The sequence below is a fragment of the Amblyraja radiata genome, chromosome 3, assembly GCF_010909765.2.
Source record: "Amblyraja radiata isolate CabotCenter1 chromosome 3, sAmbRad1.1.pri, whole genome shotgun sequence".
NCBI lineage: Eukaryota > Metazoa > Chordata > Chondrichthyes > Rajiformes > Rajidae > Amblyraja > Amblyraja radiata.
The window spans coordinates 3,215,162-3,237,432 of record NC_045958.1 but is presented as its reverse complement, the minus strand read 5'-3'; the positions used below and the strand labels follow the sequence as shown (position 1 = coordinate 3,237,432).

General features: G+C 43.4%; 1 protein-coding gene across 3 annotated transcripts in view; it reads left to right on the top strand.

The window, feature by feature from the left end:
- The window catches only part of edil3 (EGF like repeats and discoidin domains 3), a 317,094-nt gene that overhangs the window by 132,558 nt on the left and 162,265 nt on the right, over positions 1-22,271 (top strand). For 2 of the 3 annotated variants that reach the window (XM_033017237.1, XM_033017235.1), the window contains 2 exons: positions 143-172; positions 7,174-7,302. In XM_033017237.1, coding sequence (XP_032873128.1) covers positions 143-172; positions 7,174-7,302 — 159 coding nt within the window. The remainder of the gene's footprint in view (positions 1-142; positions 173-7,173; positions 7,303-22,271) is intronic. The other variant, XM_033017236.1, reaches the window with a different exon arrangement.

The window sequence follows — 22,271 nt, the reverse complement described above, 5'->3', positions numbered from 1 at the left end:
TAACAATATTTGAATGATTTAGATTGGTTGTAGCTCTAGATAATTAAGCCATGCAAATATTTGTGCTAATGTAGTTTAGTTGACAATTGCAGTGTTTTGCTATTTTCCATCCAGTTAATGACTCTGTGTTTAATGCCAACAGCTGCAGATGGAGAGGAGTTAACTACAGCAGGTGGGATATTACCATTTGATGTGTGCACAGCCATTATATCATTTGAATATGCATTCTACCTGTTAACAGACAGTCTTCCATGTACAGTATGCCTAATGCTTTAGTAAGAAGCACGTTATCTGTATTAATTGCCATTGGAACTAAATGTAAATAGTTATGTGGAACCTACATTCAAATTATTATTTTTTTTATAATCTTTTTATTAGAGGCTGGTACATATCATATTAAAAACATTTCATGTATATCATTCCTACATTACTAATATTATCATAGAAACATAGAAAATAGGTGCAGGCGTAGGCCATTCGGCCCTTCGAGCCTGCACCGCCATTCAATATGATCATAGCTGATCATATTGATATCGATTGATATTAACTCTGCTTCTAGTATTTTTTTATATAGATAGAAAATAAGAAAGAGAGAAACAAAAGAGGAAAAAGCATGATAAAGATAAATGGAATAATTTACTAAAAATACAACATTGGAGATAAGTTTGTAAATTATAAAGTATAACTTTTCATCTAATGCTTAATTTGAGTTTCAGTCAGGTTCCCGTGCTGAACCAGTCTGCCTCTTCAATGAATGGAGACAATATTGTGATAAAAAGTTCTTGTTTGCCCATTATGACACGTCTGATTCTTTCCAAATGTAAGGTCTCCGACATTTCCATAATCCACATTTGAATTGTGGGGGCTATAGGACCTTTCCTACATTCAAATTATGCTGTAGAAAGGAACTGCAGATGCTGGTTTAAACCGAAGATGGGCACAAAATGCTGGAGTAACTCAGCGGGACAGGCAGCATCTCTGGAGAGATGGAATGGGTGATGTTTCAGGTCGAGACACTTCTTCAGGTCTGAAGATGGGTCTCGACCTGAAACGTCACCCATTCCTTCTATCTAGAGATGCTGCCTGTCCCGCTGAGTTACTCCAGCATTTTGTGTTTTAAATTATGCTGCATTACTAGCACATTTTTGGAATATATCTTCTCAATAATAAGTGTATATGAAAAGAATATTCTTGCTGAGATGTAATGAGTCAGCCTGAAGTAAACATGGACATTCCTCCAGCTGCTTGCATGTTGAATCCATTTCTGACTCTTCTGTCCATAATGTTCTCTCTGCTTCCCTCTTGCCACCATAATCCACCCTGGCTACTAGCACTTCCCCCAAATCACAAACAAACGCGTTTTGTATCCTTGTATGATTTTTAAGTTATCTAATTGGATTCTCCTCCCTCTTAAGAACCTGTGTACACTGGTCTCTCCAATGTTTTTAGTTGAGAGACACAGTGCAAAAACAGGCCGTTCGGCTCATTGAGTTCACGCCGACCAGCACATTAACACTATTCTACACACACTAGGGACAATTTACACATGCACCAAGCCAATTGACCTACAAACCTGTACGTATTTGGAGTGGGGAGAACGTACAAACTCCGTACAGGCAGCACCTGTGGTTGGGATCGAACATGGGTCTCTGGCGCTGCAAGTGCTGTAAGGCAACAACACTACCGCTGTGCCACAGTGCCGCTCCTGTGTGCCGCACTCAATGAGATTGAACCAATAGTTATAGTTCATTTGGTAGACTTCTTAATAATGCCCCTGTCCCACTTAGAAAACCTGAAGGGAAACCTCTAGAGACTTTGCGCCCCACCCAAGGTTTCCGTGCGGTTCCCGGAGGTTTTTTCAGTCTCCCTAATGGTCGAAAGTGGTTTCCACTTCTTCGATTATTAGGCGATTATTTAAAAAAATTCAAAACCGGCCGCGACTTAAAATAGGTTGCCGTTTTTAAAATCGGTAATTATTTAGTCGAAGCCGGTTGCGATGCTAATTGAAGGTGGTTGCCGGAGGTTGCAGGTGGTTGCCGGAGGTTGCAGGTGGTTGCCGGAGGTTGCAGGTGGTTGCCGGAGGTTGCAGGTGGTTGCCGGAGGTTGCAGGTGGTTGCCGGAAGTTGCAGGTGGTTGCCGGAGGTTGCAGGTGGTTGCCGGAGGTTGCAGGTGGTTGCAGGTAGTGGAAGGTCGCGGCAGGTTTTGAATTTTTTCAAATAATCGCCGGAACATAGAAGAAACGGAAACCACTTTCGACCATTAGGGAGACTGACAAAAACCTCAAGGAACCTCCGGGAACCGCACGGAAACCTTGGGTGGGGCGCAAAGTTTCCAGAGGTTTCCGTTCAGGTTTCCTAAGTGGGACAGGTGTTTTACCCACAAGCATCTGCTCCTAACCTATCTCTTGAGCTATTGAAATCTGCCTCCCCTCAATATTAACTTGAAGATCAACCTTGTTCTTTTCCATTGGAATTGACATGACATTGCTTTGTATTTTGTGTCGGTCCATGGATTTTTGAAGAACAAAATAATTATAGATAATCTAGCGTTTCCAACCTTGCTCATTTGGAAACAAAGCATTAGCTTAACCAAATTGGGCAGATCATGCATGCTAAGAGTTCAGGCCAAGTTTGTTTAATGGGTGCGGATTTAAACAGTTTTCTTTGTATTGCAATAGAGTTCTTGAAGGAGCGTTATAATTTTACAATGCTTTATTCTAAAATGATTTTTAGATGATACTGCTGATCATTTAAATTATTATTTGAATTGGTTGATTTCCACCATGAATCATTCATAAATGTTAACAATCCTACTGTAATTTCATCAATGCTGTTTGTTTCTGCTTTTGATACATGAAAACCCCATCTGACTGTACAGATATTTGTTTCCCTTTCAGTCGAGATTTTAAAAGCTTCACAAACTTGAGTTTACATTAATTTACAATGTCAGTTTACATTAATCCTGACTAATTAGATTTCCTTTTGGTTTAATGGTTCGTTTTAAACATATTATCAATAAGTCATTTGTATTTCAGATGGGTATAATACTGCTTTCATGGCTGCAAAGAAAGGAATTTGTGCATTATCTTTGTTAATAGCTTCACGTCACCAAATTAGTTTGACATGACCAAGATGAGCTACATTAATTTTGTGATTGGCTTGAGAAACTATTAGTCAGTCCTAATCCCTCATAAGCAATTCCAAAACGAGTTCCATTAATATACATTCATTGTGATGTGTAAATTGTGTCCTGTGTGTGTGTTCATTGCACTTTTCTTCATGCTGTTCAGTGACATAGAAACATAGAAAATAGGTGCAGGAGTAGGCCATTCGGCCCTTCGAGCCTGCACCGCCATTCAATATGATCATGGCTGATCATCCAACTCAGTATCCTGTACCTGCCTCCTCTCCATACCCCCTGATTCCTTTAGCCACAAGGGCCACATCTAACTCCCTCTTAAATATAGCCAACGAACTGGCCTCAACTACCTTCTGTGGCAGAGAATTCCAGAGATTCACCACTCTCTGTGTAAAAATGTTTTTCTCATCTCGGTCCTAAAAGATTCCCCCTTTATCCTTAAACTGTGACCCCATGTTCTGGACTTCCCCAACATCGGGAACAATCTTCTTGCATCTAGCCTGTCCAACCCCTTAAGAATTTTGTAAGTTTCTATAAGATCCCCCCTCAATCTTCTAAATTCTAGCGAGTACAAGCCGAGTCTATCCAGTCTTTCTTCATATGAAAGTCCTGACATCTCAGGAATCAGTCTGGTGATCCTTCTCTGTACTCCCTCTATGGCACGAATGTCTTTCCTCAGATTAGGAAACCAAAACTGTACGCAACATTGCGCAATAGTTTTCCAGTGTTGCTCTTAAGTATTCTAGTACTTTGGCGCTTTTGATTACTTAATTTTTCCGTGTTTTGTGTAAGCTCTAGACAGTTTCAAATGCTTACCTTGAGATGATGTCTGTTGATAATAGTATTTTATTGAAATGTTGGTTTAGATCGCTATTTTTAAGCAACTTTTTAGTATTCCTGAATCACAAATTAATTTCTGATACATTTGAGGCATTTAGCCATAGACTCATACAGTGGAGAAACAGGTCCTTTGGCGATCATCAGGTAGCCATCTATTCTATTCCACTTTACCAACCCTTGATCCATAGCCTTGGTCTTGGTCCATGACATATGATGAAAGAATGGATTGACTGGGCTTGTATTCACTGGAATTTAGATGGATGAGAGGGGATCTTATAGAAACATATAAAATTCTTAAGGGAGTGGACAGGCTAGATGCAGGAAAAATGTTTCCTATGTTGGAGTCCAGAAACAGGGGTCACAGTTTAAGAAATAAGGGGTAGGTCATGATGAAAAACTTTTTTACCTAGAGAGTTGTGAATCTGTGGTATTTTCTGCCACAGAAGGCAGTGGAAGCTAATTCACTGGATGTTTTCAAGAGTTAGATTTAGCTTTTAGGAATCGAGGGATATGGGGAGAAAGCAGGAGAAGGGTACTGATTTTGGATGATCAGCCATGATCATATTGAAAGGCAGTGCTGGCTCGAAGGGCCGAATGGCCTACTCCTGCACCTATTTTCTATGTTTCTAGTCTACTATGTCTTGGTGGTTTAACGCATCTCATTTGTGAGAGTACCTGCCCTCGGCACCCTTGCAAACCTCCTCGGTGTGAAAATATTCTTCCTAATCCCCTCCCTACATATCTTACTCTTCGCCTTAAACTTGTGCCCTCGGTCTTGGACATATTTGTTACTCTCTGAGCCTCATATACATTTACACACCACTGGCAAGTTCCTCTGCTCCAAGGAAAACAAACTCTACCTATTCAGTCTCACCTCATATGGTGAATCTCCTCAGCAGCCTCACCAGTGCAATCAAACCCTTCCTAAAGCTGGGTAACCAAAAATGCAATCAATATTTCAGCACTGATTATGTTTTATAAAGTTGCACCAAGACTTGCCTGCACTTATGCCCTGGCCTGGAACGCTTTGCCAGGAGTGATGGTTGAGGCATATATGATAGTGGCATTTAAAAGATTTTTGAATAGGCACATGATATGCAGGGAATGGAGGGATATGGATTATATGCAGGCTGAGAGGAGTGAGTCTTGGCATCAAGTTCGACCCAGCCATATGTTCTTGTGCTATACTGTTGCATATTCTGCTTTCTATGACACTGGCCTTGCTTTCTGTCCTGGAGATAAGAACAAGCATGAAATTAAAAACAAAGCCATCTAAACTGGAAAGTTGTACAGATTTTGCCAGAAATATGTTTAAGAGTTGCACTACTAAAACAAATGAATGCCAATTACATTGTGTAATCTGAATTCCTATTACAGTGTGTCATTTTTAATCGTGGACTGTATTAATAAACTATCCAGGCCAGCTGTGTTGAATAGATAGACAAAGAGAGATGTCAGACATCAACAATAAGGCAAAAAAAAATTAAATGCATGTATAACTAAAATCACCATAAAATCTTAACATTTCTCAACACCAAAATGTTCCATGTTCAACAGTTGAGAAATGTTAAGATTTGATGGTGATTTGTTTGGCAGGAGTAGTGTGTGATGTAGCACTGAGTCATTTTGACAGGAAAGTCTCCAGTTTTGTAACCTCTGTCTGCTTTGAAGGACTGGGATGAATGTGTCACTTAATATTGGCCTTGTCTCTGGGGAAAGGGAATTAAGGAATTGTGACTCAGTCGCTGAGCACAAGAGACTGCGGATGCTGGAATCTGAAGCATACATGCAATCTACCAGAGGAACTCGCTTGGTCTAGGGGCATCTATGGGTGGAAAAGAAAGGTTGATGTTTTGGCCAGGAAGGAACTTCAGATGATAGACACAAAAAAACTGGAGTAACTCAGTGGGATAGGCAGCGTCTCTGGATGCAAGGAATGGGTGACGTTTCGGGTCGAGACCCTTCTTTAGACTGCAGGTGCTGTTTTAAATCAAAGATAGACACAAAATGCTGGAGTAATTCAGTGGGAAGGGCAGCATCTCTGGACACAAGGAATGGTTGACATTTCGAGTCGAGACCTTTCTTCAGACTGATGTTTTGGGTGCTGGTGCGGGGTTTTGACCAGAAACGTTGACCATTCCTTTCCACCCATTGATGTTGCTTGCTTCCTGAGATGTCCTGACAATGGAATTTGTGTAAGGACAGGACCCCAATCTCTACTGAAATATCTTCATTGTGAATACAGTATGCAGCCTTATCTTCGTGTACACAGTCCATTGTGTGTCTGCAGTGGGCATGTCTATGGTTTCACTTAAATATTCAGTTAATCTGCTCCATTATAACCTAGTAGCCTCTGTTAAAACTTAACATTTCTAACTAGTTTATGTCCCCTCCATCAAAATCAATCATTAAGAAATTGAAATGAAAGAAGATGTAACCCATCCCTTGCCATTTGACCATGATCTCAGCATTTTTTAATGAACATATTAATACTATTTCCACTATCTTCCCCCAAAGCGCCCATTTCCACCCTGGCTTTGGTTCTTAAGTTTTACATGCTTCACATTTCTTTGCCTGATTTACATTGTTGACTTCTGAGGTAGAAAAAAATGCTGGAGAAACTCAGCGGGTGAGGCAACACCTATGGAGCGAAGGAATAGGCAACGTTTCGGGTCGAAACCCTGCTTCACACACGAAGATGGGTCTCGACCCAAAACGTCACCTATTCCTTCTCTCCATAGATGCTGCCTCACCCGCTGAGTTTCTCCAGCATTTTTGTCCACCTTCGATTTTTCCAGCATCTGCAGTTCTTTCTTAAACAACTTGTTGACTTCTGATGTTTGACTCATCATTTAAAAAGTGCTAAATACTGACTGAAGTGTCTTTGAATATTACCATCCGTGCAAGCCATCTTCACCACCCATCCCTACTCATGCTCTTTAATCAAGAACAGTGCAGAAATAGAGCTTAAACGGTCCAGCTTGCCTTGAATGACTGCATTCAGTTTTGGACCGTACCTGTGTTTCTACATGAAAAAATTGAAGTGGTTCTCTCTGCCATCTTGTCAGTTTGCGCCACAGAATTACCATGTGCCTTTGAAGCGATCAAGCAGAACATAAACATGAGAGTCGCTGTTTTGTAAATGACAATCATACTTAATGTTATTTTGTTTTATTTATATTTTACGATCTGCAGGAGCTTGTCAACCGAACCCTTGTCATAATGGAGGGATATGTGAAGTGAGCGACAGTTATCGTGGCGACACATTTGTGGGTTACATCTGCAGGTGTCCTGATGGATTCAGCGGAATTCATTGTCAACATAGTGAGTTTTACTCCAATGTCATTTCTTCAATAGAAGTACCTAACATTGTATTAATAGTGATATGCATTCACAGTTAGAAAATTGTACTTGTGTACATGGATAGCACTTTTCTTGTTTATGAGCCACCATAGTTACTTTAAAAAAGGTCTTATTGAAGATTTTTATTTTGGTCTTGGTCAGCAAAAAATACATCTTATTTTGGCTCTGGATATCCAAAGGGCCTCCTTAGTTTAAAGGGATCTCAATTGCCCTATAAGTGGCTAGTTTCCTAGTCCTTTCTCATGAATGAATTGATTTTGAATTGAATGCCTTTATTGTCATTCAGACCTTACGGTCTGAACGAAATTTCGTGCCTGCAGTCATACATACAATCATACAATAATAACAACAATAAACACAAATTAACATCCACCACAGTGAGTCCTCCAAGCACCTCCTCACTGTGGTGGAGGCAAAAATCATAGGACTGCAGTCTCTTCCCTCCTCTTCTCCCTCTGCGCTGAGGCGATTCCCCACCGGGCGATGGCACAACTGTCCCGCGGCTCACCGAACCCCGCAAACGGGCCGGCTCAAACACCGCGGCCCGGGGTGGTCGAAGCTGCCGCCCTCCAGTCCAGCACACGCAGCCGCTGGCCCGCGGCTCAATCCTGGACCCAGGTCACCGCCACCAGAACGCCGTCCCAGCCACCGGAGCACTGTTCCAGCCCCGAGCCGGATCGCCCTCACGTGAGTACCGTTCTCCCTCGAGCTGGGCCACTCCGACGGGAGTGCCGTTCCTCCCTCGGGCTGGGCCACTCCGACGGGAGTGCCGTTCCTCCCTCGGGCTGGGCCACTCCGACGGGAGTGCCGTTCCTCCCTCGGGCTGGGCCACTCTGACGGGAGTGCCGTTCCTCCCTCGGGCTGGGCCACTCCGACGGGAGTGCCGTTCCACCTTGTGCTGGGCCGCTCCGACGGGAGTGCCACAGCCCTTCACGGGAGAGTCTCGGCCCCTCGCCAGGCCGTCCTCACGGGAGCGCAGTTCCAGCCCCGAGCTGGGCCGCCCTCACGGGAGCGAGCCCAGGGCAAGTCCTGACAGGCTGCCTCCGGACTCCCGAGGTCGCCAGCTCCGCCATTAGGCCTCAGCGCAGACGGAGGCAGAGAGGGGGGATACTACGAAAAAGTCGTATTCCCCCCAAGGGAGAGACAGCAAGCCCCGTTTCAACCCCCCCCCCCCACATAAACACAACCTAAAAACCAAAAACACAACTAGACAAAACGAAAAAAACAACACAAAAAAGTAAAGACAAACGGACTGCAGGCGAGCCGCAGCCGTTCCCAGCGCCGCCACTTCCGGCGCTCTAATTCTGGGCTTTGTTGCATTGAATCACTTCCATGTGCTCCCCTCAGCTTGGAGAACCCTACGCAAGAAATTGCAGTGATTTGTGGATGCTGCCCAGACCATCACACAAACCAACCTCCCTTCCATGGACCTCACCTCACGCTGCCTCTGCAAGGCCAGCAGCATAATCAAGGATATGTCGCATTCTGGCCACTCCTTCTTCTCCCCTGTCCTATCGGGCAAAAAGATATAGAAGTGTGAAAACCCACGCCTCCAGATTCAGGGACAGTTTCTTCCCAGCTGTTATCAGGCAACGGAACCATCCTACCAACAACGAGAGAGAAGTCCTGAACTACTATCTACCTTATTGTTGACCCTTGGACTATCCTTGATCAGATATTACTGGCTTACCTTGCCAGTAATATGTTATCCCCTTATCATGTATCTGTAAACTGTGGACGGCTCGATTGTAATCATGTATTGTCTTTCCGCTGACTGGTCAGCACGCAACATAAGTTTTTCACTGTACCTCGGTACACGTGACAATAAACTAAACTAAAGTACAACATTCAGGACAGGAAGTGACCACATGCCTATCAAGGGAGGCAAGCTACGAGAAAGTTGCCTGCCTTTTTCAAGTGACATTAATGGCCTATCTTATCACGGTCCACTGAAAAATAATAGACAATAGGTGCAGCAGTAGGCCATTCAGCCCTTCGAGCCAGCACCGCCATTCAATGTGATCATGGCTGATCATCCCAAATCAGTACCCCGTTCCTGCCTTCTCCCCATATCCCTTGACTCCGCTATCTTTAAGAGCTCTATCTAACTCTCTCTTGAAAGTATCCAGAGAAACTGCCTCCACCGCCCTCTGAGGCAGAGCATTCCACAGACTCACCACTCTCTGTGAGAAAAAGTGTTTCCTCGTCTCCGTTCTAAATGGCTTACTCCTTATTCTTAAACTGTGGCCACTGGTTCTGGACTCACCCAACATCGGGAACATGTTTCCTGCCTCTAGTGTGTCCAAACCTTTAATAATCTTATATGTGTCAATAAGATCCCCTCTCATCCTTCTAAACTCCAGAGTGTTGAAGCCCAGCTGCTCCATTCTATAAACTTTGGGTGGATCTTGCACCCTGAAGTCAATCACAATTTCCCTGCTATTACTATGTCTTGATGACCTCACAAACATGGCTGCCAACCATTAAACATTGCCCATTGACTAAGCCAAGATTGACACACATCAAATGGCAAAAGTCTGGTTTTGAAAGATCTTAATCGAATTGCAGAGCAAAAACATATCCATATAACCATATAACAATTACAGCACGGAAACATGCCATCTTGACCCTTCTAGTCCGTGCCGAACACGTATTCTCCCCTAGTCCCATATACCTGCGCTCAGACCATAACCCTCCATTCCTTTCCCGTCCATATACCTATCCAATTTATTTTTAAATGATAAAAACGAACCTGCCTCCACCACCTTCACTGGAAGCTCATTCCACACAGCTACCACTCTCTGAGTAAAGAAGTTCCACCTCATGTTACCCCTAAACTTCTGTCCCTTAATTCTCAAGCCATGTCCCCTTGTTTGAATCTTCCCTACTCTCAGTGGGAAAAGCTTATCCGCGTCAACTCTGTCTATCCCTCTCATCATTTTAAAGACCTCTATCAAGTCCCCCCTTAACCTTCTGAGCTCCAAAGAATAAAGCCCTAACTTGTTCACCCTTTCTCTGTAACTTAGTTGCTGAAACCCAGGCAACATTCTAGTAAATCTATATCGATTAAGATCTTTCAAAACCAGACTTTTACCATTTGCTGTGCGTCAGTCTTGGCTTGGTGATACCATTCTTGTCTCCCTTGTCAGGAGGATGAGTGTTCAAACCACATTTTGGATCCATTGGGCGATATCAGGAGGTGCAAGTTCTTTGTTACTCCCTTTCACTTCAGCTAGCATGTGGCGAGCATCCTAGTCCTTTCTCAAATGTCACTAATCAAAACGTTTGCATTGAATGACTTCCACATGCTTCCCAGTCCTTACTAACCTTAACTAAAGTACAACATTGAAGACTAAGCACGGCATTCACAATAACCCAAGCAGTAATTTAAAAGCTTTTGCAATTGATTTACAGAGTCAAGCTGGCTCCCAGCAACAGATAATTGCTCCGTTACTTTGGTCAAGAAGATTTTTTTGTTGGCTTACACTGCAAAGTTAAATTAATTTGTCCATTTGTGCTACTGTTCAGTCATCAATCTATTAGAATGTGAAGGGCAACAATTTTGTCATATTTGTATCCAGATACATACATCTGACCTTGCCATGTGTTATGTTTTTTTATTTATAAAAACATCACAAGCAGGTGAGAGACTGAATTACCTTACCAGGATCGATGATAAGGCATAATGCTAGTTTTTTTAATGATTTTGTTTCAGATAACTGTTTATCCTAAGCTGCTTCATTCTGTGCAGCGGTAGCAGAGGGCTTACTTTCTGCTTCATTCATTAATCAGTTCTTGTTTCCAGGGAAACATTAGCTGGATGAGAATGTGGTTGTTTGTGTGTTGTTTTCACAATGAGCTCAACTTATTTAAATCACTCAATAACAAGAAGACCACTTGTTTCTGAAGCAATTAGAGCATGATTTATGTACCAGCGAATGCCTTTAGCTACTCTTATCAAATAACAGTAGTTATATCATGAGAGGGAGTCATTTGGCCCATCAGATCCATGTTAACTCCTGTTAAGGGTGCCACTGTTTGCTTAGGGGTAGAGCTGCTGCCTTACAGTGTCAGAGATCCGGGTTTGATCATGACTATGGGTGCTGTCTGTGCAGAGTTTGCACGGTGTCCCCATGACCTGCGTGGGTTTTCTCTGGTTTCCTCTCATGCTCCAAAGGTGTACAATTTATTAGGTTAATTGACTTGGTAAAATTGTAAATGGTCGCTAGTGTGTAGGATTGTGCTAGTAGGTTAGGTGATCGCTGGTGGGCAAGGAGTCTGTGGGCACAGAGAGTGGTGAATCTGTGGAATTCTCTGCCACAGAAGGTAGTTGAGGCCACAGTTCATTGGCTATATTTAAGAGGGAGTTAGATGTGGCACTTGTGGCTAAAGGGATCAGGGGGTATGGAGAGAAGGCAGGTACAGGATACTGAGTTGGATGATCAGCCATGATCATATTGAATGGCGGTGTAGGCTCAAAGGGCCGAATGGCCTACTCCTGCACCTATTTTCTATGTTTCTATGGAAGGGCCTGTGTAATAAAGCACATAGTCCCTTGACCTACTCCTATATCCTCATAAATTCTCTCCTGACAGATATTTATCCCTTTTCCTTTTGAATTCTACAATTAAATCTGCCTACATTGGCATATTGATATTGCATTCCAGACACTACTCAAATCCTCATCTTCACTCTTTACCAATCACCTTCATTCTATGTCTACTATTTCTTGGTTCCTTTTCCAAAGGGATCAATCAGATTTTCTCACTGCCATCTTTGTTCTCTGGTAAACGTTCCCTGTCAAACTATATAATTAAAGTACCTCACACGGTTTAGAATTTGGAAAAATTAATGTTAGGAAACTTGGTGTAGTATTGATTTTTTTTAGCTTCAGTAGTTCTTCTATGGTTTCAGAAATTAAATATTAATTGCAAATAAAACTTGTTACCAAGGAGTTTTCTCATTTTATGCTTAATAGACAATAGAATAGATGCAGGAATAGGCCATTCGGCCCTTCGAGCCTGCACCGCCATTCTCCACAATCAATACCCCGTTCCTGCCTATTCCCCATATCCCTTGACTCCGCTATCTTTAAGAGCTCTATCTAACTCTCTCTTGAAAGCATCCAGAGAATCTGCCTCCACTGCCTTCTGAGGCAGAAAATTCCAGAGATTCACAACTCTCTGGGTGAAAACGTTTTTCCTCATCTCCGTTCTAAATGGCCTACCCCTTATTTCTAAACTGTGGCCCCTGGTTCTGGACTCCCCCAACATTGGGAACATGTTTCCTGCCTCTAGCGTGTCCAATCCCTTAATAATCTTATACTGATCTTAATAATCTTATAATCTGTTTCAAAAAGATCTCCTCTCATCCTTCTAAATTCCAGTGCATACAAGCCCAGTCGCTCCATTCTTTATCCATATGTCAGTCCCGCTATTCTGGGAATTAATCTTGTAAACCTACGCTGCGCTCCCTCAATAGCAAGAATGTCCTTCCTCAGATTTGGAGACCAAAACTGCACACAATACTCCAGGTGTGATCTCACTAGGGCCCTGTACAATTGCAGAAGGACCTCTTTGCTCCTATACTCAACTTAATCATTGGCAGTAGCTTCAATTATGATATTGATTTATCTTCCATACAACTAGTTATGTCATTCAAATCTTAATTATTTTGCAATAGTATTTTGAGAAGTCTAAATGTACCATTTCATTAGTATATTAAAAGGAAAGATATTATGTGTCTCATTGTAACAGGCATGCTGAGAAGATATTATTTCATGGCGTGCATTCAATTTAAAAAGATCTATTATAAAGTGGGGGTATTTCATTTTAATCCAATAGGTTCCATGTAAGTGGGAATAAAATAGAGAGCTTGCAGTGGAGTATGCATGATATCTCGGACCAGGTTTTGTAATATGTTTATAAAAGACAATCTAAATCCATCTTATTTCATGGTAATCCAAGAAAGCTTCACAGTTCTCTGCTTGAGAACCGATGATGTACGAAAATCATAGAAACATAGAAACATAGAAATTAGGTGCAGGAGTAGGCCATTCGGCCCTTCGAGCCTGCACCGCCATTCAATATGATCATGACTGATCATCCAACTCAGTATCCCGTACCTGCCTTCTCTCCATACCCTCTGATCCCCTTAGCCACAAGGGCCACATCTAACTCCCTCTTAAATATAGCCAATGAACTGGCCTCAACTACCCTCTGTGGCAGAGAGTTCCAGAGATTCACCACTCTCTGTGTGAAAAAAGTTCTTCTCATCTCGGTTTTAAAGGATTTCCCCCTTATCCTTAAGCTGTGACCCCTTGTCCTGGACTTCCCCAACATCGGGAGCAATCTTCCTGCATCTAGCCTGTCCAACCCCTTAAGAATTTTATAAATTTCTATAAAATCCCCTCTCAATCTCCTAAATTCTAGAGAGTATAAACCAAGTCTTTCTAGTCTTTCTTCATAAGACAGTCCTGACATCCCAGGAATCAGTCTGGTGAACCTTCTCTGCACTCCCTCTATGGCAATAATGTCCTTCCTCAGATTTGGAGACCAAAACTGTACGCAATACTCCAGGTGTGGTCTCACCAAGACCCTGTACAATTTAGATTAGATTAGATTAGATTATACCTTTAATAATCCTTTACAGGAAATTACAGTGCCACGACAGCTTCAAGACAGACATAACACCACACATTTCCTCAAATGGCTTCCATACTTAACAAGTTAAAATACAAGTTAAAATACAAGTTAAAATACAATTAATTTAAAAAAAGTGCAGTTATTTATGCGCATTATATAACCTTATAGCAGCTGGTAAACAGGACTTCCTATGTCTCTCAGTTTTGCACATTGGTGCAATCAGCCTCTGACTGAAGATGCTGCTCTTGATCACCTTCAGGGCATGGAGTGGGTGAGTGGGGTTGGTCATTATTGAACCCAGTTTGTTCAGAGTTCTGGCCTCAACCACCTGCAGTAGAACCTCCCTGCTCCTATACTCAAATCCTTTTGCTATGAAAGCTAACATACCATTCGCTTTCTTCACTGCCTGCTGCACCTGCATGCCTACTTTCAATGACTGGTGTACCATGACACCCAGGTCTCGCTGCATCTCCCCTTTTCCTAGTCGGCCACCATTTAGATAATAGTCTGCTTTCCTGTTTTTGCCACCAAAATGGATAACCTCACATTTATTCTCCACTCTTCTCATAATATAACCATGCCGTACCTGTAGGATTAAAATCAGACTCTCGGAGGTAGAAATAGGTGTGTGCCCAAAAGTGGGAATTAAACTGACTATGATAACACAGTAATTAAACGACTGGACAATGAAGACCAGCGGACCTATTGATCTGGGGACATACTGTAGGTTCGGATTCCATCATAGTGTAGATTCAAAAAATTAAATAACTTTGGAATCAAAATATTACTATCACTAAAGGTGATCATTAAACCATTGCAAAAATCCATGTTGGTCGTCTTTAGTTAGTGCGGCCTGTGTATGACTCCAGATAATGTGTAGCGAGCCATGCGAGATGGGTAATGAGTTCTGCTTTAACCATCCAAAGCTAGCACCTCGTTACTGAATTTTAAAACAGTTGCATCAGTCACTGTTCTGGACATGTCTTTAAAGTTTAGAGATACAGCGCGGAAACAGGCCCTTTGGCCCACTGAGTCCGTGCTGATCAGCGATCCCCATACACTAGCACTATCCTACACACTAGGGACTATTTACAATCTTTACCAAAGCCAGTTGACCTACACACCTGTACATCTTTGGAGTGTGAGAGGAAACTGGAGCACCAACTGGGAAAACTCATGCGGTCGCGGGGAGGACATAGAAACATAGAAAATAGGTGCAGGAGTAGGCCATTCGGCCCTTCGAGCCTGCACCACCATTCAATATGATCATGGCTGATCATCCAACTCAGTATCCTGTACCTGCCTTCTCTCCATACCCCCTGATACATTTAGCCACAAGGGCCACATCTAACTCCCTCTTAAATATAGCCAATGAACTGGCCTCAACTACCTTCTGTGGCAGAGAATTCCAGAGATTCACCACTCTCTGTGTGAAAAATGTTTTCCTCATCTGGGTCCTAAAAGACTTCCCCCTTATCCTTAAACTGTGACCCCTTGTCCTGGAGGATGTACATAGAAACATAGAAACATAGAAATTAGGTGCAGGAGTAGGCCATTCGTCCCTTCGAGCCTGCACCGCCATTCAATATGATCATGGCTGATCATCCAACTCAGTATCCCGTACCTGCCTTCTCTCCATACCCTCTGATCCCCTTAGCCACAAGGGCCACATCTAACTCCCTCTTAAATATAGCCAATGAACTGGCCTCGACTACCCTCTGTGGCAGGGAGTTCCAGAGATTCACCACTCTCTGTGTGAAAAAAGTTCTTCTCATCTCGGTTTTAAAGGATTTCCCCCTTATCCTTAAGCTGTGACCCCTTGTCCTGGACTTCCCCAACATCGGGAGCAATCTTCCTGCATCTAGCCTGTCCAACCCCTTAAGAATTTTGTAAGTTTCTATAAGATCCCCTCTCAATCTCCTAAATTCTAGAGAGTATAAACCAAGTCTATCCAGTCTTTCTTCATAAGACAGTCCTGACATCCCAGGAATCAGTCTGGTGAACCTTCTCTGCACTCCCTCTATGGCAATAATGTCCTTCCTCAGATTTGGAGACCAAAACTGTACGCAATACTCCAGGTGTGGTCTCACCAAGACCCTGTACAACTGCAGTAGAACCTCCCTGCTCCTGTACAAATCCCTTGCAGACAGCGCCCGTAGTCAGGATCGAACCCAGGTCTCTGGCGCTGTCAGGCAGCAACTCTACCATTGTGCTACCCTGCCCCGCAGTCCATGCTGTTTTTTTTCCCCCCTTGTATTATTAGTGATTGCTCAGCATCCATCCATGCTGGATCACAATCCTGAATAAGGTTAACATCAGCCAGTGTGGTTGCTGGCATGCAGTTCAGGTGAATCGGGAGGATGAGCTTTGGGCAAAGGCAAGCCACATTTCCAATGTGAGTACAAGGGTGCAGCACAAAAGGAGATGACTTTGCCCCAAACCATGTCTTTGGCAGCTCTTTAACAACTTGGTCTGGAAGCCCCTCAAATCCTCTTTCTGCTTGGTCCGTAACCAATTTTTAAAAATGTTTACATCAATTCTGTGTTAAATGCTGCCATTTACTCTGCTTTCTTCTCTTGGAGGCCATGCTTTTGATTTCCCAACATGCTGAGTTTAAATAAATGTTTCTTCAAATCACCACTGGTTCTTTTACAAATAACCATTGCTCTTTTTTAGCTTCTTCCTTCCATCAAATTTATTGATGATTTTGAATAATGCTTAATTTTAATAATAATTCCTTTTAGTCATCTCATTCCCAATTTCACAAATTTCATCAAATAGCTGCGGTCGCTCTTCCCTGGAATTATTATGGTCAAACTCCACTCCATAAATGATCTTCATGGTGGAAGCATCCGTCCCAATGCTTGATAATCATGCAGTACTCCAGCAGAGACACATAGTGTTTTGTAAAGGTTATCAGAGCTTCTCTGCATTTGTACTCTGTGCCCCTCATAATAAAGCTAAAAGACCCACTTTTTGTTTCCACATGCACCTCCTCTAACCTCATCTACTACAACCGGTGTTCCTGATGTGGGTCACGCTACATTGGCCAGACAAAGCGTAAACTCAGCAACCATTTTGCTGAACACTTGGCCTTGGTCCGTCAAGGCCTACTGGATCTCCCAGTTGCCATTCCCACTTTGGCCTTTCTGTCCTGGGACTTCCCCCATTCCTAGAGTGAAACCACACACAAATTGAAGGATCAGCACCTCGTATTCCACTTGGGTAGCTTACAACCCATCAGTATGAAAGTTGAATTCTCTAATTTTAGGTAACCTCTACAAACAATTAGTTTCGACTGCCAGTTGACTTAGTTTCTAAGTTTACAGAAAACAATCCAGAGAATATTGAATTGATTGAATAAATTTCAATTAAATTGAATGCATTTAATTCGCAAAGTATGTATACATACAAGGAATTTGCCTTGGTGCTTTGCTCCATTGTGGTGAAAATTGTGATCTTGTCATGGTATTGCACAAGTTGGTGTATCCCGTCTCCGTTTCCATTAGTACAGTAGTCGTGGTTCAGTGAGTAGTCTAATGGACGCAGTTGGCTATCATTTCAATATTATTCCAGAGATTTGAGTACCAAAACCTAGACTTAAATTTGGATGAGGGAGAATCATTTTGTTTAACAAAGAAGACACAAAGGCCTTTTCAGCTTATTCAGAAAGTGCTGGAGTCACTCTGCAGGTTAGGCAACATCTCTGGAGAACATGGATGGATTATATTTATGGAAGAGACCTTTATTCAGATTGAACAATCTGGTTCAGGAATAGCTGCTTCCCCACAACCATCAGGCTATTAAACTCAACTCAAACAAAACTCTGAACATTAATAGACCATTATCTGTTTATTTGCACTTAACCTGTTTATTTATTCATGTGTGTATATATTTATATAATGGTATATGGACACACTGATCTGTTCTGTATTCATGCCTTCTATATTCTGTTGTGCTGAAGCAAAGCAAGAATTTCATTGTCCTATCTGGGACACATGACAATAAACTCGCTTGAATCTTGAACAAGATCTCATGCCACCATTTTAAAGAAAAATAGGATGTTAGAATTTGTCTCCTCTCAAGTAAATTTTCAAATTGTAACCAAAACCATCAAACAGATGACTGGTTGCATTCACATTACTTGTTGAATACAAATTGGTTGTCATGTCATCCTCAAAAAAATGACAGTATACTTTAATTACCTGTAAACCTGCAAAAAAGGCATAAAAAAGGCCAAAGACTTCGACAGGCAACCTGTGGAAGACCACTTCAACAACACTGACATTATAAGTACGTGGCAAGGCATCAGGGCTATCACTAAAGGGCCTGTCCCACTTTTCTTTCGACGACTACCGATATCAGGTCACGGAAAAATTTGCAGCGTGATGATGTATGATGCGCGGTGTTTTTTCGAGTGTCGCAGCATTTTTTTTGTCGCGCTGGATTTTGAAATGTTCAAAATGTTTTGGCTACACTGATATGATGCCGGCAGTCGCCAAAAACATTGCCAAGTGGGAAAGGCCCTTAACCCTGCCTGCCCCTACAGTGATGTCACACTGGCCAACGGGCTCAACACCTTCTTTGCTCGTTTTGAAATCGGCAACAACACCATGAGTGGGAAAATCCCGGCAATGGAGGATGAACAGGTTCTCACATTGAGCACACATGACGTACAGCGCGAGTTGCGGAGGATCAATCCACGCAAGGCTGCAGGCCCAATGGAGTCTCAGGACGGATACTTAAGGACTGTGCTGAACAGCTGGCTGAGTAATTTACAAAGATCTTCAATCTGTCTCTATCTCTGACAATGGCCCCAAAATGCCTGAAGTCAGCCACCATAGTGCCGGTGCCGAAAAAAAACCAAACATCAGCAATCTAACATAGAAAATAGGTGCAGGAGGAGGCCATTCAGCCCTTCGAGCCAGCACCGCCATTCATTGCGATCATGGCTGATCATCCCCAATCAATAACCCGTGCCTGCCTTCTCCCCATAACCCTTGATTCCAATATCCCCTAGAGCTCTATCTAACTCTCGCTTAAATCCATCCAGTGATTTGGCCTCCACTGTGGCAGGGCATTTCACAAATTCACAACTCTCTGGGTGAAAACGTTTTTTCTCACCTCAGTCTTAAATGGCCTCCCATTTATTCAAAGACTGGCCCCTGGTTCTGGACTCGACCAACATTGGGAACATTTTTCCTGCATCTAGCTTGTCCAGTCCTTTTATAATTTTATATGTTTCTATAAGATCCCACTCATCCTTCTAAACTCCAGTGAATACAAGCCTAGTCTTTTCAATCTTTCCTCATATGGCAGTCCCGCCATCCCAGGGATCAATCTCGTGAACCTACGCTGCACTGCCTCGATCACAAGGATGTCCTACCTCAAATTAGGAGACCAAAACTGTACACAATATTCCAGATGTGGTCTCACCAGAGCCCTATACAACTGAAGGAGAACCTCTCTACTCCTATACTGAAATCCTCTTGTTATGAAGGCCAACATTCCATTAGCTTTCTCCACTGCCTGCTGTACCTGCACGCCAACTTTCAGTGACCGGTGTACAAGGACATCCAATCTGAAGGACTATCGTCCGGTTGCCCTCACACCAATAGTAATGAAGTGCTTTGAAAGGTTGGTCCTCTCCCACATCAAAGCCATCATCCCTGCTTCACTTGACTCACATCAGTTTGCTAACAGATCTACAGAGGACGCCATCTCTCTGGCTCTTCATACTGTGCTGACTCACCTGGAGTGACAGGGCACATACGTGAGAATGCTTTTTGTAGACTACAGTTCTGCTTTCAATACTGTCATCCCCACCATGCTCGCGTTCAAACTCCACCAGCTAGGCCTCAGCTCGTCATTATGCAACTGGAGCCTGAATTTCCTGTTGGAGCGTCCTCAGGCGGCGAGACTGGGCCCCCACCTGTCCTCCACTATTACCCCGAGTACCGGCACACCACAGGGCTGTGTACTGAGCCCCATCTTCTATTCCCTCCTCACACACGACTATGTTCCTGCATTCGCAACTAACACCATCGTTAAATTTGCGGATGACACAACGGTGATCGGGCTGATCTCCAAAGGCAATGACCTCGCCCTAGACAGCGGAAGTGCAGAACCTGGCGAGCTGGTGCTCAGAGAACAACCTGTCCCTAAATATAGCCAATGCCCAGGAGCTGATCATAACTTTAGGAGGTCACAGGGTGATGAGTACACTCCAGTCTTCAGACAAAATGGAGAGATTGTCCAGCTTCAGGTTTCTGGGCACCCACATTTCAGAGGACCTCACGTTGTCCAGTAACACCACTGCACTGGCCAAGAAAGCACAGCAACTGCTGTTTTTGCGGAGGATGCTGGAGAAAGCTGGTCTGCCCCAACAGATAGATGCTGGTGACTTTCTACCGCTGCACCACAGAGAGCATCCTAACATACGGCATCTCAGTGTGGTATCTTCGTTGCACAGCCTCGGATAGGAGAGCTCTTCAGGGAGTCGTCTCCAGAGCACAGAAGATCATTGGGACACAGCCCCCAGCCCTGGAGGACATTTACAACGCACGCTGCCTCAGAAAAGCCATCAGCATCTGTACACACATGCCACCGTCTGTTTGAACTTCTTCCATCTGGCAGGCGTTAGAATGCCTTTTATTCCTGCACCTACAGACTGAGAAATAGCTGTTTCCCTAGAGCTACAACTGCACTGAATCAGTCTGCTAAGCGCCCCCCATAATCTGTCTTTGCCCCCATAATTAACTGGCACAACTGACTTATCGCAACACAGTGACAACTGTTGTAATATTTAACCTCAGTGTACATGGACCTATTTGTGCTTTTACCTTAATTATTTAAAATAGCATCGATACGGAGGTTGCAATCTTAATCTCATTGTTCTTGTACAAGGACAATAAAGATATATTATTATTAAGTTCATTGGGATGTCCTGAAGTCACAAAACGTTAGGTCTTCCTTCCAAACCTGTGCAAATATACTCTGAAATCACAGCTCAATCCCACAGTCCTTTCCAGATAGGCCTTTTTGGAAGATTAACTAGGGATATCTATTTTTCATAGAAATGTACTGATTGTAATGCACGAGGAAGCTGCTATGTGGATTTGACAATGTTCAATTAATTCTCTACAGTGTTTCCTTTCACCTTTAAATCTGCCATTCCCTGAAAAAAAAGTGACAGTTTCACTATATGATTACGCGATCTTCCTGGAAACAAGTTCCAACAAGTTTGGTCCTTTTTTAATTAAATCACAATTTAAATCACCACAACCACAATCTCACTCTCTAGAAAAACAAATAATGGCATTGTTTCAATGATATTTTATAACAGTTGATTCATATGTCTGCTACTTGTTGTTCCACTTTCCTACTTAATCCTAAAGGGCCTGTCCCACGAGCATGCGACCTGCATAGGGCGAGCGCGACCAAACCGGAAGCGGAGGCCGCGCGGAGGTCGGGTGATCCCCGTACAGGGCCGGTCCCACCAGCATGCGACCTGCATGCGGCGAGCGCGACCAATCCGGAAGCGGGGGCCGCGCGGAGGTCGAGTGATCCCGTACGAGTTGACGTGAAGTTCGAGCGAAGGCGTACGCCGTCAAGACGCTGCGTACGGTGTCAAGATGCTGCGTACGGCGTTGAGACGTTGCGCACGCCCGTCGAGGCGGTGCGTACGGCCTCAATGCGGCTGCGGGCCGGCAGGCCGTTGCCACGCGGAATTTTTGAACACGGTCAATTTTTCGGAGCCCCGCGCGATGTTGGGACCAGCTCCGCACAACTCCATACGGCTCCAGCGATCGAAGTGGGACCGGCCCCGCGAGGCCATACGGCTCAAGCGACCACGTTAGGTCGCGCTTGCCGCATGCAGTCGCATGCTCGTGGGACAGGCCCTTAATGATTCATCCCCTTCGATATGTATTCATTTTATTCTGTACCTTTAAAATATTTAACAGTCCAATATTTCAATTGATATCTTCCCAGTTTTGTCTATTAGGGCCTAATTGGTAATACCTGACAGCATGGCTAAGATTGGCTTTTAAATAACGGCGATAATTTTATTGAGCATGTTTTTCAGCCTGAATGGGGTGGCAGATTAATGATAACTCAGCTTCAAAGGATTAATATTGGCATGGGCCTTTAAATACGCTGTAAACAGCTTTGTTTAGATTTGTCCAGGCTTGGATTTTTAGTTCTGCACCTCAGGTTTTAAGTCAGTGCATGTTCAACGCAGTCAGCATGCCATTATTTTCTCTTTAGGCTAAACCATGACAATGT